Source organism: Schistocerca gregaria, chromosome 4 (genome assembly GCF_023897955.1).
Source record: "Schistocerca gregaria isolate iqSchGreg1 chromosome 4, iqSchGreg1.2, whole genome shotgun sequence".
NCBI classification, from domain to species: Eukaryota; Metazoa; Arthropoda; class Insecta; order Orthoptera; family Acrididae; genus Schistocerca; species Schistocerca gregaria.
Window position 1 is genome coordinate 401,659,249 of NC_064923.1, and position 27,685 is coordinate 401,686,933.

General features: G+C 39.6%; 1 protein-coding gene across 1 annotated transcript; it reads right to left on the minus strand.

Moving 5' to 3' along the window:
• Positions 1–27,626, minus strand: LOC126365902 (dr1-associated corepressor-like). Its single transcript, XM_050008622.1, has 5 exons — positions 27,485–27,626; positions 27,087–27,159; positions 21,830–21,923; positions 18,927–19,079; positions 1–2,096 (listed from the first exon to the last, which is right to left on the minus strand). Exons 1-5 carry the CDS (start codon positions 27,524–27,526, stop codon positions 1,622–1,624), a joined length of 837 nt encoding a protein of 278 aa, XP_049864579.1. The 5' UTR covers positions 27,527–27,626; the 3' UTR covers positions 1–1,621.
• Between the last annotated feature and the right edge of the window lie 59 nt (positions 27,627–27,685).

Below are 27,685 nucleotides of genomic sequence, written 5' to 3' on the forward strand. Positions count from 1 at the left end.
TTTCTGGGTAAAAATTGACAAGTTTTATTGATTTTTTCCCAAAATGAGAGTACACTCAGTAAATTACAGAGCTTGAAAATTCTCACTTAAGATAAGACTGGAGAACATGAACAGATACTGTCCATAACAAAAATACTCATGCACATATTGTTACTACATACTATGCACATTTAACTTTGATATGGTGATGCATTGTGACACGTAGATATCAACTACTACTACTAATTTCTTTTAAATGAGTGCTCATTCAGTAATACAAATTTTAATGGCGTTTTTTTTTTATTCTTATATTTTAAAAATAAATAAAAATTTCTAATCATTATACACTAGAATTTTCTCAATTGTTTTACTAAAATGTGAAAAGACATTAAGGACTGTACAGTTCCAAATTATACAACAAAGATGATAAACACAGCCAAAGTATTTTTGTGTACTGTTAATGTTTACGACTGAAAGTATTTGACACAAAGGATATTCAAAACATTACAAGTCTACATGAGTATTCTGCAATGCGCTATTTCAACACGTTCTGCTTTCTACAGTCTCTGCAAGTTACAGATAATTACTTAGTTTGACCTATTTCAGTTCTGAACTGAAATGGGCACACTCTTATAAAGCAAAATGGTAGTGCAGAAGGCACAACATTTGTTGCTTATTTGTCTTCAATACTAGCTAAAAGAAACACAATCATGGGACTTTCTCAATATTTCATTAACAGCAGCCTTATATTAAAAAGGACCATCACTGCCATTAATGGCAGATAATGTCAAAGCAAATTCAAATATGAATACAAAAGACAGTATAAATTTTAATAGTTTATGCAGCTTACAGAATATCGCATTGTAGTAATGTGCAAAGACTGCTCTACATACATATTCATATGTAAATCCTTACAGATGAAGCCTAAATGAAACACACATGTGAAATACGCGTTTGCAATATTTCCATGTATTTTTTTGGTAATTTGAAATGTACTAGAAACAAATACTATGCAATATAAGAAACAATACGAAAAGCCATTCTGGTGAACTTTACAAAACAGAAATACGAACAGAACATGTTTTAAGTTTATTCCACATTTTTCACGAGGAGCACATACATAAAAATATTACAAATAAAGCCATACAAAAGGCAGAAAATTTTTTAAGACAAATATTAACAACAAAATTATCAAACACACACAATTAAAATTAAATGAGCAGTGCCAAAGATTTCAGTACTAGAGCTGAAACTTTTGCCTTTTTATTACAAGTTTTTTTTTTTTTTGAAAACTTCAAAAAGCTGCAAGTAACTACATACAAAGAACATAAAAGTAAATGTTTCACTGTCATTATGCACTGTTCCCACAACACACCATCCGAAAGAAGAATCTACTGATCACCCTTTTTGTACAGGCGACCTATGCAAATACCGAACACTGTTCTTCCTACACTGATCAGTACCTTCAACAATAGTGTGTACACTTTCAATGACGTTCCACATACACAAAGTGCCTGATTGTATTCCTACTGTAATGTAGCAATTTATGGTTTAAAACCACATTTGTCAAAGAACATATATACTGCAAAATTAGAAGTGGGTCTCTCCAGTAATTTGTTAGCTTAACTCACCACCATAACTATTAAGTTGTATCACAGTCATCATCTAATGCAATGCTGACCTCAGTTTTAACATACTGTGGTATAACAAGAGGTGTCTGGGCATTGAAAGCACCAATAGCAGTCTCACTACTGCTGACAGTATCAATCACAGAAGTGATACCTGTTGCAGTGCTACACAGCAAGTTTGATTCAACTCTTTCAGGCTTGATTGCTTCTACTGCTGGCATGACAACAGCAGCTGGTTGAGGTGAGTCAGCTGGCGTAACATGGAAGATAGAACCCCTTCCAATTGTACCTTCAGATGTGACTGGAACCTGACCATAACTTGGACTAGAGTCATCAGTTTCTTTGTAGAAATTAGCATGCAGCTGATTCGTTACAACAGCTGGGACAGTCTGAACAGGCAATGGATGAGACATAATTGGTGTTGGTGTTACAGACTCCTGTCCCGTCTCTTTCTTTACATCTGTTTCAGGTAGTCTTCGGGTGCCCACACTGTATAACAACAAAATATAAATATTAATTTTAGAAACAAATTCAAAACTTTTGGTACTCACACACAATTTTTTTTTTAAAAAAAGAAAAGTAACAATGACATACAGCAGCATATGCAAACCTCTGTCATATTATCATACAACTCCAAACTTACAAATCTCTATACATGCCCTATACTTCCATCAATCAAAAAAAGTAGGATGGGGAAAAACTGATCAACTTATGGTTGTGACATTTCCTTTTTAACCAGAGCTTTAGCAACCAAGGGTGCACTTCATTTGTAATTTCAGCAGCATGTTCCAAGTATAAAAACACAGCGACATTCATCCAATATGCTACTAATATGACAAGAAACTATATAAAAATAAACATCATTAACACACTGTTCTTGGATTATAATGACTAATACATTTAAGTACAGTATATTCAGAAAGAATGCAGGTACATGAAGAAAAATTGATAAACTAAGAAACAACACAATTTTGTTGGTAGTCACATTTTTCTTTGAATACTGGACAAATCTGTCCATTTGGAGGAGGGGAAAAAAAAAGTTGACACACAATAGACACTCCCAGGTAAATTGTGTGTTGTTGTGTCTTACACTTTAAGATTGGTTTGGTGAAGGTCTCCATACTAGTCTATCCTGTGCAACTCTCTTCATTTCTGTGAACTACCGCAACCCACATTCTTTTGAACCCACTTAATACATCCAAGCTTTCATCACTGTCTACAATTTTTACCCCTTTCCCCTCATTTCATTATAAAATTGAGGATCCCTGATGCATGGAGTGTTTTATCAACCAGTATCTTCCTTTAGCCAAGTTGTGCCACAAATTTCTTTTTCTTCAATTTGATTTTGCACCTTCAAATCTTCATTCTTCTGTACCATCACATTACCAGAACTTCTATTCTCACCTTGTCTGAACTGCTGACTGCTCTAATTTTACACCCATACCAAGGTACACTCCACACAAATACCTTCATGAAAGACTTCCTAACACTTAACTTTATATTCTATGTTAACTGAGTTCCTTTTTCCAGAAACTTTTTTTGGCTATTGGCAACCTGTATTTGATATACTATTTACTTCAGCCATCATCAGTTAGCTGTTCAAATAACATTCTTTTATGGTCTCATTTCCTATTCTCTCACATTGGCTGATCTAAATCAACTACATTCCGCTACCCTTTTTTTTGCTGTTGTTGGTATTCACCTTATAACCTCTTTTCAAGATAGTGTTCATTCCCTTCAACTGCTCTTCCCAGTCCTTTCCCAGCTCTGACAGAATTATAATGTCATCGACAGACCACAAAGTTGTATTTCTTCTCCTTGAACTTCAATTCTCTTTCCAAATTTCTCCTTGGTGCCCTTATTCTCCCTCACTTCTCAAATACTACTTCCCTCTCACGTTCTTCCACTCTTATAAATGCAGTCTGGTTTTTGTAAAAGTTGTAAATAACTTTTTGCTACCTGTATTTTATCCCCACTACTTTCAAAAAGTGTATTCTAGACAAGATAGTCAAAACCTTTCTCTAAGTTTACAAATGCTATACAGGTTTTGTAACATGTTTGCTTTTCTTCAGCCCGCCTTCTAAGATAAATTATAGGTACAGTACTGTCTTGTGTATTATTACATTTCTCTGGGACCCAAACTGATCTCCACTTGGGACAGCTTTCATCAACTTTCCCATTCTTTTATAAATAATCTGTGTCAGTATTTCGTACCCACAATTTATCAAAACTGATAGATAATGGAGAGACAGTGAAGGTTTTGGGCAATTGGTAAGAAGAGTTGGTCAACAAGAGTGAAAAATTTTTCAGTAGCAGCACCATAATCAGTTGCAATGGGGCACCCAAGATTGTTGGATTTGTGGATTTTGGTGAGCATGAAAGACGGGTATGCAGGGTGTTAATGGGGTGGAGAGGGAGATGGTATCAAGGGGGCAGGTTCTGGGACGAGCCTAAGGATTTCAGTGGGGTTCTGAGATGGGATCACTATGGCAGAGTTTGTAAATGGAAGAGTCAGACAGTTGGGTGAAGCCTTCTATCAGGTAGTCCCTGCGATTCATCATGAAACAGCATGTAGTGCAGTCTTAAACAGCTATGACCACTGTAACAGGATGTCACAAAAGTATGCACAACAACACTGTCAGGGCTGGTGAAGCCTGCACACAACAAAGGCAATAGGGAGAATGTGGGAGAAGGGACAAAACAGGAGAGACAATGCACACGTAAGTTCAAGACAGTAACAAAGGAACGCAGAACACAAAGTTTAGGAGGATGGGATATATATCTAAAAACAAAGGCGATGTAACTTACCAAACGAAAGTGTTGTTATGTTGATAGAGACAGGGGGAAAAAAAGGATAGGTACACATTCGCGCGCACGCGCACACACATATATCCATCCACACATATACAGATACAAGCAGACATATGTAAAGGAAAAGAATTTGGGCAGAGATGTCAGTCGAGGCGGAAGTACAGAGGCGAAGATGTTGTTGAATGACAGGTGAGGTATGAGCGGGGGCAACTTGAAATTATCGGAAGTTGAGGCCTCGTGGGTAACGAGAAAGAGAGGATATACTGAAGGGCAAGTACCCATCTTTGGAGTTCTGACAGGTTGGTGTTAGTGGGAAGTATCCAGATAATCCGGACGGTGTAACACTGTGCCAAGATGTGCTGACCGTGCACCAAGGCATGTTTAGCCGCAGGGTGATCCTCATTACCAACAAACACTGTCTGCCTGTGTCCATTCATGCGAATGGACAGTTTGTTGCTGGTCATTACCACATAGAAAGCGTCACAGTGTAGGCAGGTCAGTTGGTAAATCACGTGGGTGCTTTCACATGTGGCTCTCCCTTTGATCGTGCACACCTTCTGGGTTACAGGACTGGAGTAGGTGGTAGTGGGAGGGTGCAAAGGACAGGTTTTACACCGGGGGTGGTTGCAAGGGTAGGACCCAGAGAGTAGGGAAGGTGTTTGGGGATTTCATAGGGATGAACCAAGAGGTTACGAAGGTTAGGTGGACGGCGGAAAGACACTCTTGGTGGAGTGGGGAGGATTTCATGAAGGATGGATCTCATTTCGGGGCAGGATTTTAGGAAGTTGTATCTCTGCTGGAGAGCCACATTCAGAGTCTGAACCAGTCCCAGAAAGTATCCTGTCACAAGTGGGACACTTTTAGGGTTCTTCTGTGGGAGGATCTGGGTTTGAGGGGATGAGGAAGTGGCTCTGGTAATTTGCTTCTGTACCAGGTCGGGAGGGTAGTTGCGGGATTCGAAAGCTGTTTTCAGGTTGTTGGTGTAATGGTCGAGGGATTCAGGACTGGAGCAGATTCGTTTGCCACGAAGGCCTAGGCTGTAGGGAAGGGACTGTTTGATATGGAATGGGTGGCAGCTGTCATAATGGAGGTACTGTTGCTTGGTGGGTTTGATGTGGACGGACGTGTGAAGCTGGCCATTGGACAGATGGAGGTCAACGTCAAGGAAAGTGGCAAGGGATTTGGAGTAGGACCAGGTGAATCTGATGGAACCAAAGAAGTTGAGGTTGGAGAGAAAATTCTGGAGTTGTTCTTCACTGTGAGTCCACATCATAAAGATGTCATCAATAAATCTGTACCAAACTTTGGATTGGCAGGCCTGGGCAACCAATAAGGCTTCCTCTAAGCGACCCATAAATAGGTTGGCGTACGAGGGGGCCATCCTGGTACCCATGGCTGTTCCCTTTAATTGTTGGTATGTCTGGCCTTCAAAAGTGAAGAAGTTGTGAGTCAGGATGAAGCTGGCTAAGGTAATGAGGAAAGAGGTTTTAGGTAGGGTGGCAGGTGATCGGCGTGGAAGGAAGTGCTCCACTGCAGTGAGGCCATGGACGTGTGGAATATTTGTGTATAAGGAAGTGGCATCAATGGTTACAAGGTTGGTTTCCAGGGGTAACAGACTGGGCAAGGATTCCAGGCGTTCGAGAAAGTGGTTGGTGTCTTTGATGAAGGTTGGGAGACTGCATGTAATGGGTTGAAGGTGTTGATCTATGTAGGCAGAGATACGTTCTGTGGGGGGCTTGGTAACCAGCTACAATGGGGCAGCCGGGATGATTGGGTTTGTGAATTTTAGGAAGAAGGTAGAAGGCAGGGGTGCGGGGTGTCGGTGGGGTCAGGAGGTTGATGGAGTCAGGTGAAAGGTTTTGTAGTGGGCCTAAGGTTCTGAGGATTCCTTGAAGCTCCGCCTGGACATCAGGAATGGGATTACCTTGGCAAACTTTGTATGTAGTGTTGTCTGAAAGCTGACGCAGTCCCTCAGCCACAAACTCCCGACGATCAAGTACGACGGTCGTGGAACCCTTGTCTGCCGGAAGAATGACGATGGATCGGTCAGCCTTCAGATCACGGATAGCCTCGGCTTCAGCAGTGGTGATGTTGGGAGTAGGATTAAGGTTTTTTAAGAAGGATTGAGAGGCAAGGCTGGAAGTGAGAAATTCCTAGAAGGTTTGGAGAGGGTGATTTTGAGGAAGAGGAGGTGGATTGAATCTGGGAGTAGGGCTGAAGGTGAGGCCTTTGGATAGGACAGAGGTTTCGGATTGGGAGAGACGTTTGGAGGAAAGGTTAACTACTGAATTAGGGTGTTGTGGTTCCAGATTGTACTGACTAGAATTTGGAGGTTTTGGGGGGTATGGAGCTGGAAGTGGGAGATTGAGTAGATGGGAGACTGGGTTTGTGTGCAATGAGTAGAGGTTGAGGTTTGCTGGAAAGGATTTGAAGGGTGAGCGAGTTGCCTTTTCAGAGGTGGGAAAACAGGAGATTGGATAGTTTTTTGAGGTGGAGGGTGGCATGCTGTTCTAATTTGCGGTTGGCCTGTAGGAGGATGCTCTGAACAGGCAGTGTGGATGTGGGAGAGGAAAGATTGAGGACTTTTATTAAGGAAGTAGTTGACGGGTGTTCTCATTGGCTGAGTTGATGTGTAGGCGAAGGATTAGGTGAGTGAGGGCAATGGATTGTTCAGTTTGGAACTGGTGTAGGGACTGATGGAAAGAAGGGTTACAGCCAGAGATGGGAACTTTAAGTGTGAGGCCTTTGGGGGTAATGTCAAATTCCAGACAAGCCTGAGTGAATAAAATAGGGGAGTGTAATCTGGCTAGGGCGAAGACATTTTTGCGGAGGGAATGTAAATAAAACTTAATGGGATCGTTGTGGGGATGTTGTGAGGGTGACATGGTATCAGAAAGTGGAAATTGTAACATGAGGCTGAACTGAAAATGAAAATATATGGGGAGAGATAAAGGTGAATTAGAAAGCAACTGGAGATCAGGTGTGAAAAAAGTCAAAAAAGTGTTGGTTAAAGATGAGCTATGTTGATCCTGTGGTGAACTTGGGTTGGTAAACAACGATGTGCACAAAGGTTAGGTGGTAGTGTTGCCGCCTAAACACATTAAAGGGTGGAGAAATTTGGGAAAATTTCGAAAAAAAAACTGCATGTAAATGTATTAAAGGAGTGGTTTTGTGGTGGCAGATTATGAAAATGAGGCTAACACTTGTCTGCCGAAGAAATAATGACGTTAAAACCTGTGGGAAGCGGCTAAAAATGATCAGTGATGTGGGAAAAACGGAAATGGAAATAAAGCGAAAGTTATTAGAACTAGCAGAAATGGTTGTTTAATAGGTGAAATGAACTGTTTGTGAACTGGAAACGGGGGATTTTATAGCAGCGGTAGTTTTGAAAGCGGAAAAAAAAATAATTTTTTTGTTATATATATAAATAAAATAGAAAGAAACTTCCACATGGGAAAAATATATTAAAAACAAAGATTCCAAGACTTACCAAGCGGGAAAGCGCCGGCAGACAGGCACATGAACAAAACACACAAACACACACACAGAATTACTAGCTTTTGCAACCGATGGTTGCTTCTTCAGGAAGGAGAGGGAAAGACGAAAGGATGTGGGTTTTAAGGGAGAGGGTAAGGAGTCATTCCAATCCCGGGAGCGGAAAGACTTCCCTTAGGGGAAAAAAAGGACAGGTGTACACTCGCACACACACGCACACACACACACACATACACAGACACAAGCAGACACATCTGCTTGTGTCTGTGTATGTGCGGATGGATATGTGTGTGTGTGTGTGTGTGTGTGTGTGTGTGTGTGTGTGTGTGTGTGTGTGCGTGCGCGAGTGTACACCTGTCCTTTTTTTCCCCTAAGGGAAGTCTTTCCGCTCCCGGGATTGGAATGACTCCTTACCCTCTCCCTTAAAACCCACATCCTTTCGTCTTTCCCTCTCCTTCCTGAAGAAGCAACCATCGGTTGCGAAAGCTAGTAATTCTGTGTGTGTGTTTGTGTGTTTTGTTCATGTGCCTGTCTGCCGGCGCTTTCCCGCTTGGTAAGTCTTGGAATCTTTGTTTTTAATATATATATATATATATATATATATATATATATATATATATATATATAAAACAGAAAGAAACTTCCACATGGGAAAATATATTAAAAACAAAGATTCCAAGACTTACCAAGCGGGAAAGTGCCAGCAGACAGGCACATGAACAAAACACACAAACACACACACAGAATTACGAGCTTTCGCAACTGGCAGTTGCTTCGTCAGGAAAGAGGGAAGGAGAGGGAAAAATGAAAGGATGTGGGTTTTAAGGGAGAGGGTAAGGAGTCATTCCAATCCCGGGAGCGGAAAGACTTCCCTTAGGGGAAAAAAAGGACAGGTGTACACTCGCACACACACACATACATATCCATCCGCACATACACAGACACAAGCAGACATATTTAAAGGCAAAGAGTTAAGGGCAGAGATGTCAGTCGAGGCGGAAGTACAGAGGCAAAGAAGTTGTTGAAAGACAGGTGAGGTATGAGCGGCGGCAACTTGAAATTAGCGGAGGTTGAGGCCTGGCGGATATCGAGAAGAGAGGATATACTGAAGGGCGAGTTCCCATCTCCGGAGTTCGGATAGGTTGGTGTTGGTGGGAAGTATCCAGATAACTCGGACGGTGTAACACTGTGCCAAGATGTGCTGGCCATGCATCAAGGCATGTTTAGCCACAGGGTGATCCTCATTACCAACAAACACTGTCTGCCTGTGTCCATTCATGCGAATGGACAGTTTGTTGCTGGTCATTCCCACATAGAAAGCATCACAGTGCAGGCAGGTCAGTTGGTAAATCACGTGGGTGCTTTCACATGTGGCTCTCCCTTTGATCGTGTACACCTTCCGGGTTACAGGACTGGAGTAGGTGGTGGTGGGAGGGTGCATAGGACAGGTTTTACACCGGGGGCGGTTGCAAGGGTGGGAGCCAGAGGGTAGGGGAGGTGGTTTGGGGATTTCATAGGGATGAACCAAGAGGTTACGAAGGTTAGGTGGACGGCGGAAAGACACTCTTGGTGGAGTGGGGAGGATTTCATGAAGGATGGATCTCATTTCGGGGCAGGATTTTAGGAAGTCGTATCCCTGCTGGAGAGCCACATTCAAGGTCTGATCCAGTCCCGGGAAGTATTCTGTTACAAGTGGGGCACTTTTGGGGTTCTTCTGTGAGAGGTTCTGGGTTTGAGGGGATGAGGAAGTGGCTCTGGTTATCTGCTTCTGTACCAGGTTGGGAGGGTAGTTGCGGGATGCGAAAGCTGTTTTCAGGTTGTTGGTGTAATGGTTGAGGGATTCAGGACTGGAGCAGATTCGTTTGCCACGAAGGCCTAGGCTGTAGGGAAGGGACCGTTTGATATGGAATGGGTGGCAGCTGTCATAATGGAGGTACTGTTGCTTGTTGGTGGGTTTGATGTGGACGGATGTGTGCAGCTGGCCATTGGACAGATGGAGGTCAACATCTAGGAAAGTGGCATGGGATTTGGAGTAGGACCAGGTGAATCTGATGGAACCAAAGGAGTTGAGGTTGGAGAGGAAATTCTGGAGTTGTTCTTCACTGTGAGTCCAGATCATGAAGATGTCATCAATAAATCTGTACCAAACTTTGGGTTGGCAGGCTTGGGTAACCAAAAAGGCTTCCTCTAAGCGACCCATAAATAGGTTGGCATACGAGGGGGCCATCCTGGTACCCATGGCTGTTCCCTTTAATTGTTGGTATGTCTGGCCTTCAAAAGTGAAGAAGTTGTGGGTCAGGATGAAGCTGGCTAAGGTGACGAGGAAAGAGGTTTTAGGTAGGGTGGCAGGTGATCGGCGTGAAAGGAAGTGCTCCATTGCAGCGAGGCCCTGGACGTGCGGGATATTTGTGTATAGGGAAGTGGCATCAATGGTTACCAGGATGGTTTCTGGGGGTAACAGACTGGGTACGGATTCCAGGCGTTCGAGAAAGTGGTTGGTGTCTTTGATGAAGGATGGGAGACTGCATGTAATGGGTTGAAGGTGTTGATCTACGTAGGCAGAGATACGTTCTGTGGGGGCTTGGTAACCAGCTACAATGGGGCGGCCAGGATGTTTGGGTTTGTGAATTTTAGGAAGTAGGTAGAAGGTAGGAGTGCGAGGTGACGGTGGGGTGAGGAGTTTGATGGAGTCAGGTGAAAGGTTTTGTAGGGGGCCTAAGGTTCTGAGGATTCCTTGAAGCTCCGCCTGGACATCAGGAATGGGATTACTTCGGCAAACTTTGTATGTAGAGTTGTCTGAAAGCTGACGCAGTCCCTCAGCCACATACTCCCGACGATCAAGTACCACAGTCGTGGAACCCTTGTCAGCCGGAAGAATGATGATGGATCGGTCAGCTTTCAGATCACGGATAGCCTGGGATTCGGCTGTGGTGATGTTGGGAGTAGGATTAAGGTTTTTCAAGAAGGATTGAGAGGCAAGGCTGGAAGTGAGAAATTCCTGGAAGGTTTGGAGAGGGTGATTTTGAGGAAGAGGAGGTGGGTCCCGCTGTGATGGAGGACGGAACTGTTGCAGGCAGGGTTCAATTTGGATAGTGTCTTGGGGAGTTGGATCATTAGGAGTGGGATCAGGATTGTTTTTCTTCGTGGCAAAGTGATATTTCCAGCAGAGACTACGAGTGTAGGACAGTAAATCCTTGACAAGGGCAGTTTGGTTGAACCTGGGAGTGGGGCTGAAGGTGAGGCCTTTGGATAGGACAGAGGTTTCGGATTGGGAGAGGGGTTTGGAGGAAAGGTTAACTACTGAATTGGGGTGTTGTGGTTCCAGATTGTGTTGACTAGAATTTTGAGGTGTTGGGGGGAGTGGAGCTGGAAGTGGGAGATTGAGTAGATGGGAGAGACTGGGTCTGTGTGCAATGAGAGGAGGTTGAGGTTTGTTGGAAAGGTTGTGGAGGGTGAGTGAGTTGCCTTTCCGGAGGTGGGAAACCAGGAGATTGGATAGTTTTTTGAGGTGGAGGGTGGCATGTTGTTCTAATTTGCGGTTGGCCTGTAGGAGGATGCTATGTACAGCCGGTGTGGATGTGGGAGAGGAAAGATTGAGGACTTTGATTTGGGATAGGAGTTGACGGGTGTGTTCATTGGCCGAGTCGATGTATAGGTGAAGGATTAGGCGGGTGAGGGCTATGGATTGTGCTGTTTGGAACTGGTATAAGGACTGATGGAAAGAAGGATTGCAGCCAGAGATGGGAACTTTAAGTGTGAGGCCTTTGGGAGTAATGCCAAATGTCAGACAAGCCTGAGTAAATAAAATATGGGAGCGTAATCTGGCTAGGGTGAAGGCATGTTTGCGGAGGGAATGTAAATAAAATTTGATGGGGTCGTTGTAGGGATGTTGTGAGGTTGACATGGTATTGGTAGGTGGAAAGGGTAATATGAGGTTAAAGTGAAAGTAAAGAGAGATTTATATAGGGAGAGATAAAGGTGTGAAAAAAGTCGAAAAAGTGTTGGTTGAGATGAGCTATGTTGATCATGTGCTGAACTTAGGTTGGTGAACAACAATGGGTGCAAAGGTTGGGTAGTTATGTTGTCTCCAGATCACGTTAAAGGGTGGGGAAATTCAAGAAAATTTCGAGAAATTCAAGAAAATTTCGACAAAAAAATTTTTTCGAAAAAAGTTTCGAAAAAATAATTTGCGAAAAAATTTATCGAATAAAATCCCGAAGAATATGTGTGTAAATGTATTCAAAGGACTGGTTATGTGTTGGCAGGTTATGATAATGAGGCTAACAATTGTTTGATGAAGAAATAATAACGTGTAAACCTGTGGGAAGCTGCTAAAAAATGATCGGTTTTGTGGGAAAAACGGGAATGGAAATAAAACGAAAGTTGTTGGAAAAAAAAAAAAAAAACTGAGATGGTTGTGTAATGGGTGAAAGGAACTGAAGCTGTGAAATAGTATTCACGAGTTTACACGAAATGTTTGTAAACTTGGAACAATGGATTTTATAGCAGTGGTTATGTTGAAAGCGTTGAAAATTTTAGGTTATGGTTTGGAAGTAAATTACGTATTATTGAGTATAATTAGGCAGGATAAAATGTATGGTAGATTACGGAAAAATGGAAGATGAATACAAAGTGAAACTTCTTGTACAAACGAAAAGAGAAAGTAAGACGATAGAGAAGATTTCGAAATGCAACAGAGACAATAACAAACGTAATTGTTGGGTTCAAATTAATGACGATGTAAATAAAACAGAAAGAAACTTCCACATGGGAAAATATATTAAAAACAAAGATTCCAAGACTTACCAAGCGGGAAAGCGCCGGCAGACAGGCACATGAACAAAACACACAAACACACACACAGAATTACGAGCTTTCGCAACTGGCAGTTGCTTCGTCAGGAAAGAGGGAAGGAGAGGGAAAAATGAAAGGATGTGGGTTTTAAGGGAGTCCAATCCCGGGAGCGGAAAGACTTCCCTTAGGGGAAAAAAAGGACAGGTGTACACTCGCACACACACACACATATCCATCCGCACATACACAGACACAAGCAGACATATTTAAAGGCAAAGAGTTAAGGGCAGAGATGTCAGTCGAGGCGGAAGTACAGAGGCAAAGAAGTTGTTGAAAGACAGGTGAGGTATGAGCGGCGGCAACTTGAAATTAGCGGAGGTTGAGGCCTGGCGGATATCGAGAAGAGAGGATATACTGAAGGGCGAGTTCCCATCTCCGGAGTTCGGATAGGTTGGTGTTGGTGGGAAGTATCCATATATATACACACACACACACAAACTGGTGGCTCCTGTTTTGTCCATGTGCATCTTCTCCCATGTAAGACGGTTCTGGTGGAATGTAAATTATTTGGGAATAAAGCAGACCACTCACTGAATAGCAGAAGCATAGAGTTGCTGACAGGCACACAGAAAAGAGATGTAAAACACACAAGCTTTCGAGATAAATTCTTTTTCAAATTGGAGCCCCCCTCCTCCTCCACCACACACGCACACACTCCTGCCTATGTCCAACATTGTACCCACTGGACACACAATGCCAGGATTTACTTCAGCAGTGGGGCTACAGCGGGACGGAGATTGTGTTGAGTAGTGTGGGTTAGGGAGGCAGGAAGATCGGTTGGGTGTGGGTGGTTAGCAGCTTGCAGTGAGTGTGGCAGGTGCTTGGACGAGGCAGGTAATGCACGGGAAGTAGAGAGAGTGGGGTACAGTGCACGTTGAAGGTGATGTCAAGATGTAGATTGGATATTGGATGGGGATGACAGGGTAGAGGAAGAGGAAACTGTTGGGTGGCAGGTGTGAGAACAGTGGGACAACACAGATTGAGGCCGGGTAGGCCACAGGAGCAAAGGATGAATTACAAGGATAGTTCAATCTGCATGGTTCAGAAACAGTGACAGTGGAGGGAAGAATCCAGATAGCCCAGGTTGAAAAGCAACGATTGAAATCGAACATGTTGTGCCATTGGGTGGTCAACTTTGTTCTTGGCCATTAATTCTGATGGGCAGCAGTCTGGTTGTCATATTGACATAAAAAGCTGAGCAATGATTGCAGCAGAAGTGGTATATTAAATGGCTGCTTTCAAAGATTGCTTTGCATCTGATGGAGTAAGATAAGCTTGTGAGAGGACTGGAGTAGGAAATCCTAGCTGAATGGATTGGGCAATCCTTGCACCAGAATCTTACACAAGGATACGATCACTGTGGCATAGGGGTGACTAGGGTGTTATACATGTTAGTTGGGTAAAGGAGTACCACTTTAGGAGGGGTGGGAATGATCTTGAGTAGGATGTCCTTCATTTCTGGGCATGGTGAAAGATAATCAAAACCCTGATGAAGGAGATGGTTCAGTTGTTGCAGTACAGGGTGATGTGTGCTGACAAAGGAGGTGCTCCTTTGTGGCTGGTTCTTGGGGTTAATGGGAGGATTAAGGGTGTGTGAGGTTATGGCATGGAAATCCTGTTTGGAGACAAGGCTTAGGGGCTAGTGCCTGTCTGTGAAGGCCCTCATGAGACCTTCAGAATACTGGGCAAAGTAGTTCTCATCACTGCAGATACTGCTGTATCCTCTCAGCCACTAGCCATCCACCTGCAGCCCTTCTTCCTGCATCTCTTCCCCCCCCCCCCCCCCCTATCTACTCCACTCAATAAACCAACGCATCACCCAGTCCACCTGCCAAAAACTAGCTTGACAAAGGATTTATTCCACAAGCTAGCAAGTTATCTTTCTCTCTTGTGTGAGCACCAGTCAATGACTCAACATTTTTGTTATTTGTTCAGCCTTTACTCTTAAATTATTTATACCCCACCAGAAATTTTTTACATAATTACGCAATCCTTCTTAAAATTTGAAGATATTTTGCCACCTCGTGTATATTGCATAGAAGGTGGGATAGTTTTGTCATGGCTGGATCTCCCAAGGACTTGCGCAATTCTGAGACAGTATTCTCTCCTCCAGGGGATTTATTTTGACCTATTTCTTTTAGAGCTCTGTCAAATTTTTCTCGTAGCATCATATCATTCATCTGCATCACTTTCTATAACATTATCTTCAAAAGTTATTCCTTCTATGTATTCCTTCCACCTTTCAGTCTTCCCTTCTTTGCTTAGTACTGGCTTTCCACATGAGCTTATACCATTTATACAGTTGATACACTTTGTTCTTAGGTTTCTCTTAATTTTCTTACCACTGAATCTATTTTACTGTGGTCCTGGATGCATGATTCTAAAGCCTTGGATTTCACATCTAGTCACTCCTGCTTTGCCAGATTGCACTTCTATTATCCTTATTTCTTAGATGTCTATATTCCTTTTTGCTAGCTTCAAACGTGTTTTCACATTTACTCCTTTTATCAGTAACATTCAATCTCTCATGCATTATCCAAGGATTTTTACTGGGCCTTGCCGCTCTTCCAATCCGATAATCGGCCACAGTCACCATTTCATCTGTCAAGAGCACTCATCATTCTTCTTCTATTGTCTTCCTTATCCTTATTTCAGTTAACTGTTGCCCTGTGCTGCTCACTTTAAAGCTCTCAACAACTTCTTGTTATTTCAGTTTATACAGATCTCCTCTTCTTAATTTCCAATTGGGTTGTTATAATTAAATAATGGTGTTGCAAGTGCTGCAGTGCAGCCTGCATACACTGCAGGACACTGGAACATTGTAGGTATGTTCATTAGTTGCAGCACTCGCAGAGTATGCTGAAAAAATATTCCCAATTTCTGCCACCAGGCGAAAATAGGGTGCTGTAAGCAGTCAGAAAGTGAAATGTTTCCTGTTTTGATGTCAGTATGCTGTTTGTCACTTGGCGATACACGCAATGGCTGTTAAGAAGAAAGGTCATGCACTGTTGGAAAAGCTTTTTTTTATCAGAACGGCAACAGCAGCAGCACCACATTGCATAAATGCGCCAACAGAAACAGCTTCAAAGGTCAGTAAATGGACTACAGAATATGATCAAGATATTTGAAGAGCCAGGTGAATTAGGTGGTGTAGCAGGAGGAGGGAGGAAGCTAATTCTCATGATAGTTGATAAATAAAGTTGCTGTAGCTATAGCTAGCTGTGAAGCACATGCTTCAAATTCTGCAGCCAGTTCTCAAGCTGATGAGAATTCTGTCTCCCTAGTCAATAATTCCAAATATTTTGTGGCACATTTTACTCTGGTATTCCTGCAAGATTTAAAATGTGCATCATGAAGTCCCAAGATTTGCTGTAATCTTGCCCTCTGTCTTTTGCCACACATAGAAATGGATGACAGGCCATCTTTAGAAGGACAAGGCACATTTCAATCAGCACGGTCCGTGAAAGCACAGAACTGTTGCATATGGGATGCTACTCAATCACATGTTGTGCAGAAACAGTCACTTCGTTCAGCTTACGTGGCTGTGTAGTGTGGTTGTTTTAGAAGCTCTTTCATTCTTGGTCTGTTTTTCTTTGAGAAGATGACACCTTGCGGGCCAGTTAGGTGTACAGTGGCATCTGCACATTATAAGGACTTCCTTGTCCAACACGATTCCAGCTTTGCAAGAACCTAACTGTGTCCATACCAGTATTTTTTGTGCAAAATGGCTTTCCACATCTCCCAACCTAAATCTATGTGATTTCTGACTGTGGGAATGTCTGAAAGACTGTATCTATCAGGGGTGTAGCTGGACTCTTCCTGGACAGGACAGCATATGATGACGTCACTAATTAAACTAGATATGTGCAGGGACCTGTTACAAATCCAGTATATTACAGAGTGAGGAGACCATAATGAACATAAGTTATAGTTTGTGGCCATATCCTAATAAACGTCCCAGGACCACTGTAATTATGTGTGTGATTGTTCCTCCCCACATTTTGACTGCTTACAGCACCATATTTTCATCTGTTGGCAGAAAGGGGAAGTAGTATTTTTTCAGCATATTCCCCGAGTCCATCAATCAATGAACATACCTACATCTTTTCAGCATAATCTGATGTATACAGCTCACACTGCAGCACTCAGAACACCCTCAGGTTAATTATAAACACCCAATAACTTAAAGCTAAACAAGCACCACAGTAGTATGAGTTTATATGCCAACTCACTCCGAAGACGGTTAAGAGATTGAAAAAAGGTATGGTGAGAGAAAAAAAAAAAAATATTCGTATAGCTACAGAAGAGGAAAATTTAACTGTGATGGGTAACTGAAATTTGATGGTAGAAAATAGGAGAAAATGAGAAAAGATAGGAGAATATGGATAGGTGGGAATGAATGAAAAAGGTACCCCTTGGTAGAATATCACATGCAGCATAATTTAATCAACACCAACAGTTGGTTTAAGAGAGGAAAGAAGGTTGTAGACATGGAAGAGATTTGGGGACGCTGGAAGGTTTCAGACTGATTATATAATGGTATGACAGAGATTTGATTTCAGAACCATATTTACACTGTAATAAATTTCCAGCGACAGTTGTGGACTTGGACCATAATTTATTAACTGTAAGATTAAAAAAGAAGAAACTACAAAATGACTAGGAAATTAAAGATATGGGACCTAGATGTGCTGTACAAACCAGAGGTTGTCTAAAGTTTCAAAGGTGATATTAGACAACAAGTGGCTGAAACAGGAGAGAGAAATACAGTACAAGACAGATGGGTACCACTGAGAAATGAAATGTGAAGGCAGCAGAAGGTCACACAGGTAAAAACACAAAAGCGCAGTAGAAATTCTGTGATATCACAAGAGATATTTTTAATGAAAGGAGAAAATATAAAAATGTAGTAAATGAATCAGACAAAAGGGAATTCAAACATCTAAACAATGAATTGATAGTAAGTGCAAACTGGCCAAGCAGGAATGGCTAGTGGACAAATGTTACACCTAGAGATGCATCTAAAACTAGGGGAAATACAGATACCACCCACAGAAAAATTAAAGAGGCCTTTGGAGAAGAGCGAAGCAGCTGTGTGAATATCAAGAGCTCAGACACAAAACCAGTACTAAACAACGAAAGGGAAGTTCCAAGACTGAACGAATATAAAGAAGGCCCCTAGAGTAGACATTCGTTCAGAACTACCACGAGAGCTAGCTATGACAAAATATTCCACCTCATGTACAAGATGCACGAGACGAGCAAAATAGCCTCTGATTTAGAGAGGAGTAATAATTTCAATTCAAAACAATGTAGGTGCTGACAGGCGTGAATATTACCAAACTATCAGTTTAATCATTCATGGTTACAAAATACTGAAACAACCTATTTAAAGATGAATGGAAAAAGTGGCAGAAGCCAACATTAGGAAAAATCAGTTTGGGTTCCAGAGAAATGTAGGAACACGTTACATGTGAGGCAATACTGATCCTATAACTTACCATAGAAGATAAGTTAAAGAAAGGCAAACCAATGCTTATAGCATTTGTAGACTTAGAAAAAGCTTTTGACAATGTTGAATGGAACTTACTCTTTGAAATTCACTAGCTAGCCGGAGTAAACTACAGGAAGTGAATGGGCATATACAACTTGTACAGATACCAGACAGCAGTTTATAAGAGTCAAAGGGCATGAAAGAGCGCAGTAGTTGAGGAGGGAGTGAGACAGGGTTGCAGTCTATCCTTGACATTATTCAATTTGTACACTGAACACACAGTAAGGGAAATGAAAGAAAAATTTGAATAAGAAATGAAAATTCAAGAAGAAGAAATACAAACTATGGTGTTTGTCATGGACAATGCACTCCTGTCAGAGACAGCAAAGGACTTGGTAGAACTGTTGAAAAGAACAGTTACAGACTTGGAAGCACGATATATGATGACCACTGAAAACTATGTAACTCTAAGCCATAACTAGAACACGGTTCAAACAAATAGCCAGGGCACCAGGAAGTCATTCATCACAATAATTAATTTTTTCACCACACCCAAGTTATTTATTGTTAAGTAATGTTGCAAAAATAGATACTTTGATTACTTGAAAAAACAAAGCTAGCTTTAAGAGACTGCTTAATTCTGTAACTGTATATAAATGTAATACCTTAAATCGATGTAACCTGCAGTGTTTCCACAGGGCGGGCTTGGAAGAAATGGTGAATTTCCCTCTTCACCATCACAGCTGGCAACATCAGGTAAATTTTTTACTAGATCTTTCAGAAAATCAAAACGACTTTCTGACAGAATACACTGTTTCCTGTAAGGCAGATCAGAAGTACAAAAATAATTTTATTCTGAATCCAATTCCATGTACACATAGGAGACACCAGTACTGCTATTAAAGTTTATTTTAATTAAAAAGTCAAATTACTGTTTCTGAACAGCTTGGGTCATAGCATCAATGCCCTGCAACATGTAAGCAAAGATTCATAATGTTTCCTTCTATAGTGGCTCCCTGTAGTGCCCATTAAGTGAAACAGTACCCTCAGGAAGCCATAAGCAGTTTTTCAAAGTGAAAATGCACCAATAAGAGCATGTCCATGCACAAAAGACTACTGTGATTTATCAAATGCAGAATTGTACTGTTTGAACTTAAACAAAATTTCAGTGATTTGAGAGTCTACACAAAGCGGAAGAATTCATCTACTCACAGCAATGCTATAAAGAATTTATAAAGAAATTGATATCCTCCATGTAGAAGGATATTGCTTATTAAACCAGATTCTGATTCAACAACCGAGGAGGAAACTTTGCGACAAACACCCCCCCCCCCCCCCCCCCACACACACACACACAGTCTCCCGATGCTGCTCCTGACAGACCCTCATCCTGTCCCTGCCATATCCCTCTACACTCCCACAGGCAACATTACAACCTCTTCACTCCACCTTCATCCTGCTACCACTCTCCCTCTTCACCTGCTTCTGTGTACCCATTAACCACCCCACCCAAGACCATTATTCACTGCATAAGCCAAAAGTTTTCTACTTTGTTGTTTAAGCCTAATTTTTCCAATAGATTAGCCTCCTTTGAAATGCTATTAAATGTACTTTAAATGTGCCTGTCGGTGGCTCAATGCCTGCTCTATGTGGTAAGCCGCAATCTACCATATTTCAATGTTGTTATTCAACCCCACAATTTCTACTGTTTGATTTAGAGTAATATATTACATTGTATTTGGTATGGTCATAAGGATCTTTTGGAAGACACTGACAGCTCAATTTTAATTCCCACATCAAAATGAATAGGTTTTGTACTTGATTGTTCTTGTGATTAAAATACGGTCTTCCTTGTGGTTACAAAAGATTCTTCATATCTATGAAAGGTTGGATGAAATCATTACTATCAAAATGAGCTCAGTCAGCTGACTCGAAATTTCTCTTCTCTTGGGACCTTTTTATCTCATTAACATCTCATTTTTACAGGAACTTGAAATCATGAACATATGCGGGCAATTTAAGATCAAAAATTTGAAGAACTGAAACTTCACTTATATCTGTTTCAGCATTGATAGTTAAGCATTTGGCCACTAGAGAGCATCCACTCCTACATTTGCAGCTGGTGGTCATGTTTTGGTTGAAGTGGTTACCACTAGTTATCGCCTTTACTGTGCACAGCTTTGGATACACGATAACAAAACATGTGTTTTCTGCCTCTGCCTTGTACCATTGTTTAACCTGTGCAACAGAAAATGGATCATTAAGAAATCCTCAGATTGAGTTCTAATTTTGTGGCTCAGAAAGAGAAAAATGTGCTGTCACTTTATTGGAGACTGAAAATAAGGGCAGTTGTCACATGATTGACAAGTGTTTGCTAGTGGTATGAGATAACTATGTTTACAGTGCTCCAACAGTTCCATCAAAATTTCTGTAAAAGGGAACCATAGTGAAATACATGTTTCGACTTCATATCTACAGAGAAGCTAACAAATGGTTACGTTTCAGGATATTTTAAGCAAAGAGCTGTGCACAAGTATATTCGGTATTTTATTAACAGTGATTTTCAAAAAAAAAAAAATTAATTATTCTGGGCTTAACAGCTATATTTATAACTATGTCTATATATAATGTCATTCATTAATAAAAAAAACTATTTTTGGAATATAATTTGTATATAAAAAAATGAATACACTGAGGATTTAAGGCCATCACTACAGTCACCTGTGGTCTCGTGACCTTCACCACTGATGTCCATACTTTCAATGTCAAGTGTGACTCTTTTCAGTCATTACACCCATTCTCATCATATTCACCTACAATAAGTAGATCTATGTTTTATAGACGCACTTGTGGAAGAATGAAAATGGAGTGAAGTCTGATGTGTTTAACGTAATATCAAAGGACTATTAAAGATTCCAGATGGAGTCTTTTGTTTTACATATTAACACTAAGGCTGGGGACACTATGTAACTAACCCTATTTCTTATAATAGTGCATATAATACCAATTACTATCAGCATGAATAATGATGTCTTACACACTTTAAGAACACAGTTTTAATGCACAATAGCCATTTTCAACCACCAAAGTAACAGTTCAGTTCAGAAGCTAAAAATAAAAAATTAGGCTAATAGTAAAACACACATAAATGAGACCTATAATTATACAATACATCACTCACTAGTGAAGAACCTGACACAACCAACAATGTTAGCTGAACAAGAATAACATGACCTGTGAATTTCAGGGAGCTAATCGATAGGAAAAACACACAGGGGATAGGAACAATGTAAAGAAAGTGATTTATCTTGTAAGCTACCTGAGAATAATGCAAAAACCAGAAAAATTTTATGTTCAGAAACAAGCAGTTGCCAGCACACAATATAAGCATTCCTAATCAATTTCTCAATGCAGTAAGTTTGCAGTCACACTCGACAAAGTGCAGATCAACATGTGTTTCTTCTAATACCTAACACTATTCTTTATCATTACACTAACTTAAATAATTATAGCAAGTATTGCATAAAGTTAATTCAATCAGGAACCAACAAGAGAACAATATACTTACATGTGAGATGGACTCAAAGTCTTTGCATTTTTAGCACTCGTAATTTCCATTGCCTTTTTGAGCAGAGATTCTACAAAGAGCTCCAATGTTCTGGGTACAAGAGTTAAGAAAACATGCTGAAGAAAACTGGATAGTGAAGTTCGCCATATGTTACATCTAGGTATTGGCCATAGATAGCTGGTTAGTTGTCACAACCACATACAGTGCTACAACTTGTACAAAGATATGCTTAACAGTGATAGACAGTTGAGGATGAAAAGGAGTGGGGAAGGAGGCAGAAGATTTTATTGTTTTATCACTATGCACTAATGCAATACAGCCCTGGTGGTAGCAGCCACTCAGTTCTATACCGAGTACATTCATACATGCACATGCAGTACTGAGTTTACTTAGCAGGATTCTAGTAGTCTTAGCTAACTGAGCACAGAAGAGAGGGTATGACCAAACCAGTGCTCTAATTGGTTGTTGCTATGGTATCTGTCCTGTAAACAACTACCTGTACGTCACTTTGTTATTCCAATCAAAATATAATTGCAGAACGGCTGGTCCATGACATGGCTGCTTTCAGCTGTGGCCCTAACCTTCACTGGATGAAAAAACTGAGAATAAACTAGAGTAGGAAGTAACGGGGGTACACAATTGGGAGGAGGAGTGGAATAGGGTTAGATTAATTGAGACATACTTTTGCTCCACAGAGCCATAGTGAGAGAACCTCACAAAGTTGAATGTGTCAAAATACAAGAATATATAATGTACAAAAAAAGCTCTACACTAATGTAAAGCGAATCTTATGTTTTCATTTTTGAGAGAATACTGAAAGTCAAAACAAACATGTAATTTTTTATACATTAATGGACTGAGATCCGCCTCAATTGCGAATCGATTTTCGCAATCGAGGCGGATCTCAGTCCATTAATATATTAACAAACGATTGCTGACGCGCTGCAATGTTGAAGGTTCTTAAATTTTTTATACACTAAGGTAAACATAATAATTCCTAGTATGCTGTAGCTACACATCATTGTACAGAAAGCAGTTTACAAAATTTATTTACACTGATTACTTCACTAACTAACTGAAGATGAGAAGAAGTAAGATTTTACATAATCCTCACATTATCTGATATTAAAAATAATACTTAACAACATATGCATCAACTGTTTCTATTAAGAAATTCATCAACTGAGTACAAAGGGTTAGCCACCAATAACTCCTTTAGGCTCCTCTTAATTTGACTTTATTGGTAGCTAAACATCTATGGTTGCTGAAAAGTTCTTGAATGTGCATGTCCCTGAAAAATTGATACATTTCTAGAGCAAAGTAAGTGAATTCAAATCTCGTTGAAAGATTATTCTTGTTTATTGTTAGTGTTAGTACTTATTCCATGAACTGAGGTTTGAGGTAAATAAAAAGGAGAAATATATATATATATATATATATATATATATATATATATATATATATATATATATATAATGAATTTCACTGCAGAATAAATAATACATTGCGAAGTTGTAGTTATAGTCCCTTGTTGCTTGAACTGACCTTAATTGGGTGTTCTCAAGTTCACACCATAAATAATTCATATTTTTTGCTTTGAGACATGGAAAACTTTATCTTGATTAAATTAATTACCAAAAAAAAAAAATAAATGATCCTTTATGACATCTTGGAATGAAAGTATGTAATGTTTGGTAGCTTTTCTACTTTTACATATCACTTATGCCTGTCACAATCAACACTGGAAGTAAATATTTGTTTAAGTGCTTTAACTGTACTGTGGTGTGCTTGTCCCACATTCTGTATTCCCATGAATTAGTCGGACTTTTCTATGTGCTTTATTGTCATATTTTAGACAAATACTGGGAGAAAACTCCTTAAAAGTTCAAAACTGTGTATAGTTTTCAAGCCCAGCATTAAATTAATTGAAACAATGTGCAAAATATATATCATGATCATTTACTACTAGTGTATATGCTTGAATTAACGAAGCAACAGAAAATGTTTCAGAGCTGAAAAAAGTCTGAACACAACGTAATGCAACATCACTACAAAATAATGAACTACATATGGTTTCTACAACTGAAGGGAATAAAACCCTTTTTTTTTGTCTATGTATGCTGAAACTGACAACACGAAAGTGAATAAAAACAATCAAAATATTTCTCACGTTATATTACGTCAGAGACATGAGATGAACTGCTTGCAATTCAAAGAAGGCAATGACATATTAACAATGATGATGACAATACAATCCACTATCTGGCAGATAACGGTTCAAAGGGAGTGTTACAGACCATTTACTACCAAATGTATGACGGAGTTAAAGTTAATGGTCCACAAATGTGGAACTGGTCATTTATTATCAATTCACTTGTCTTACTATTTGAAAAAAGTATAACACAAACATAATCAAGGTCAGCTGCCAGTGTGCTTTTCCACTGCATGAATTTTATACATGACATGGATTCATAAGATCTCTTAATGAAGGTGAGGAATGTGACGCAAGGTCAGCAGTCTGTGAGCCACTTATTAAGGCCACAAGCAATCATTTACCTAAATTGGCACAGATGCACCATGATGTTGCTGTTGCTGGGCGTGGCTTCCCAATTGAACACAAACGTTTCACCTGAAACCATGGTTGAATTCAAAGGTCACATATAGGATACTCAAAGGAAGCATGGAAGGAAGACTAGGGTTTAATGCCCTACTGACTACGTGAGCAGGAGATACAGAGGGAAACTACAGCTGAACATTCCCACCACAAAAATAAGAGAAGTTATTTTCCAGTACTTTAATATTTATTCATAAAGAGAACATTAACCAGCCAACTTAAAAAAACCAAAGTACGCAAGAAATGCAGGACCTAGCAAAATGCCCCACTATCAATTACGCTTGCCTTTGTCTACCTCATTATGTTCTTGAACATTACACAATTTGCATAATACTCTTCAGGTACAAGGGGGTCATCGATTGACGTAGTTCACGCAATTATTAACAGCATACAGCACTGCCGAGTGACTGATATTTCTGATTAGAGCCTGACTGCAATCTTTTTATTCAAATTTGGTAATGTCCTGTTGGGAGCAATAAAAGAGGCAATTTTTAATTAATTTCAACAACAGAGAATGGAAGTTCTGGTATACTCTGGTAGTTATTTACTTTTAAAATAGAGTGGCACTGTGCAAGTGTTTCATTAATATATTTTCAGACCTGAATAATAATAAAATTCTAAATCAAATGTCTTAAGGAATACACAAACATAAGTGTTGATACTAGGAGATCGGTGACAAAGTAATTTTAAAATTAGGAAATATTCTATGTTAAGCACCTTCATGATTAAAAATGAAAGGAAGATATGAAGATTCAATGCAGGAAGAAATACAGGAATATGAAAATTGGATCACCTATGATGACTTTAGCATTTTCCATTCTAATATTACATTAGTATTTGAATTTTTTATCAGTTGTTATGTTTTTACCAACCTTCTACTCTACTGTGTGGGTAAATAAATAAAAACTAATAATTTCTTTTTTCAGCCATTAGTTCTCCTTGGTTTCTTGCACTACTCACAACTGACAATTTAAGAACCTCTTCCTCGACTGAGTTTCGTATTGCACTTTCAAGTTGGACTATATCAGAGCCAGGACCACAGTCTTCATCATGACCAGCTGCAGTCACAGCAGTGTTTCGCTACCTTATAGTCTGGCAACATGTCCGTTTTACATGATACTTTCAGCTAAGCAATGGATGACAATAAATGAGGCAATGCAATTTGTTGAAACTGAAATCATTTTCTTTCTTGCTGACGTTACAAATATGTCACAAATTACGAGGTTAGAGTTTGACAGCACAGCTGAAACTGCTGCATCAATTAAATTTATAATATTGATTGTGACACACAAATTATCAGATTGTGATTAGATTGGACTGACAGTTTCACTTAGAAATATTAAATTAACAATCTTTGTTGTGACATATATTTCACTGTTTCTTCTAAAAACACCACAGATTATGAGATTTGGTTTGGACCTAAAACACAGGTTAAATTTGATTAATAATCTCGGCTGTGAAAATTTCTGTCTGTTACTTCAGAATGTGTTATGATTTTGGAGGTTGTTATATACTGACGGGAGAATGAGACAATATTTCTTCACCTCTTATTTCAACAAACATTGCCTGTCTGCTGCTCTCTCATTATCTGTGTAAACACAGCAACTGATGTGAAGTTCCAAGTTATCCTGTGTCTAGGAAGTACTAGTACAAAAGAAAATGACAAATCCAATTGTGGTTTATCCTAACAAAAAATGGTTTGATATTTCACATGCATCAACTGTTTATCTATGATTCCAGTGATGAGGAATATCTGGGAACTGATCACTACCACTGTCAGAGAGATCTTATTATGGATAATATACCTCATTAGACACTACTAAGTTGTAAGTCCATTGCAAAGACATCAGGTGTTCAACAGACCTAAATAATCCATTTGCTTGTAAAAACTTAAAAGACTAAGCTCAAAATTTACTTGATGTAACTATAGTTTTCTTTATAACTTACTTAATTCATTATATATACTGATTACTGTCTCAGTGAGATAATCTGTTTCAATATTTCCTTAGAGAGCACAAAGACCTCAACCTATTCTTTTAAATACATTCAACATCTGCAAGCAGATAGGAATTTGGCTAATCAAAAATAACAGTCAAGAAGTTTTGTAAAACAGTAAAGCTTCCAAACACTTATTTCATTTCTAGTTTATCAAAAAATTATTATTCAAGACATTATCATCGTGAAAAATAAGCAGTAGATTTAACCTGTTTGACTTACACAGACAATAGTCAGTCTATCACGTTCATTTGCAAAATTCCTGTCGTCGTACTGCAATATCATGTGTTAATGCTTTATGTGAATTCAAATCATATGCACTTCTTTGCAATTGCTGACGCAAGTAATAATTAATGAGGGAGTGATCTATAACTCTTGCCAGACAAAAAGTCAAAAACCGATTAAGAATTATTGTCTTAGTTACTAAAACTCACATTTTAAACACGCTTATCTGACTAATTCGATATGTATGTACTATGATTGTGTTCGAACATTCGTAGTAAAAACGTGTAAATGTATGATACAAAATTCGTTCATAAGGATAAAAAAGTATTCTACCGACCATGAAATATTAAAATATTTGTTCAATTTAATGAATTACATATCAGCTGTCCATAAACGAATAAGGATAAACAATGCAAAGGATATAGATTATGACAGGTACGGCTTGCGCCACTTTTCCCACTTCTTCATCTGTCTGCATGATCTTCTTAATACGACCCTATAACATAAAGTGAATTTGCATCTTTTTCTTTTGTTAAAGAGAAAGGTAAACAATGAGGTTACAACACAGTAAGAGCACGCTTTTACATTTATTTTTTAACTACATGATTGACGCTCTGTTAAAACAGATGTCTATTATTAATCATAACATAGCTCAATTAGATTTTAAATCTTTCGAATAGGTATCTATGTTAAGCAACTTGATAAATAATTTGGAAGTATGTTACAGTTGTGATCTCATGGTAAACGCGGACAGTTAAATAGTTTTCATTAACAAGTATCAATGATTTGTTTTGTAAACAATCAACATGTTTACTGCTTACCGCAGGAAACCGTGCGTTATACTTTTTCTTCTTCGTTGGCATTTTGTTTGCTTGATGTTCAGTACAACACAATAACCAAGTAGATCAAAATACGTGTAACAAATCTCACCAATTCTCCTAAACTCTCTCGATATCTCGAACATATTTAAACATTCTGACCAAGGATTCTTATAAACGTACAACTTCCTCGATATCTCGGAT

Excerpts from the sequence above, each read along its gene's own strand:
- LOC126365902 (XM_050008622.1), bottom strand. The coding sequence starts at position 27,526 with ATGCCAACGAAGAAGAAAAAGTATAACGCACGGTTTCCTGCG. Across the intron at positions 21,924-27,086 it reads AGCCGTACCTGTCATAATCT|CCAGAACATTGGAGCTCTTT; the intron begins ATATCCTTTGCA and ends TAACTCTTGTAC. Across the intron at positions 19,080-21,829 it reads ACTTTGAGTCCATCTCACAT|GAAACAGTGTATTCTGTCAG; the intron begins GTAAGTATATTG and ends TCTGCCTTACAG.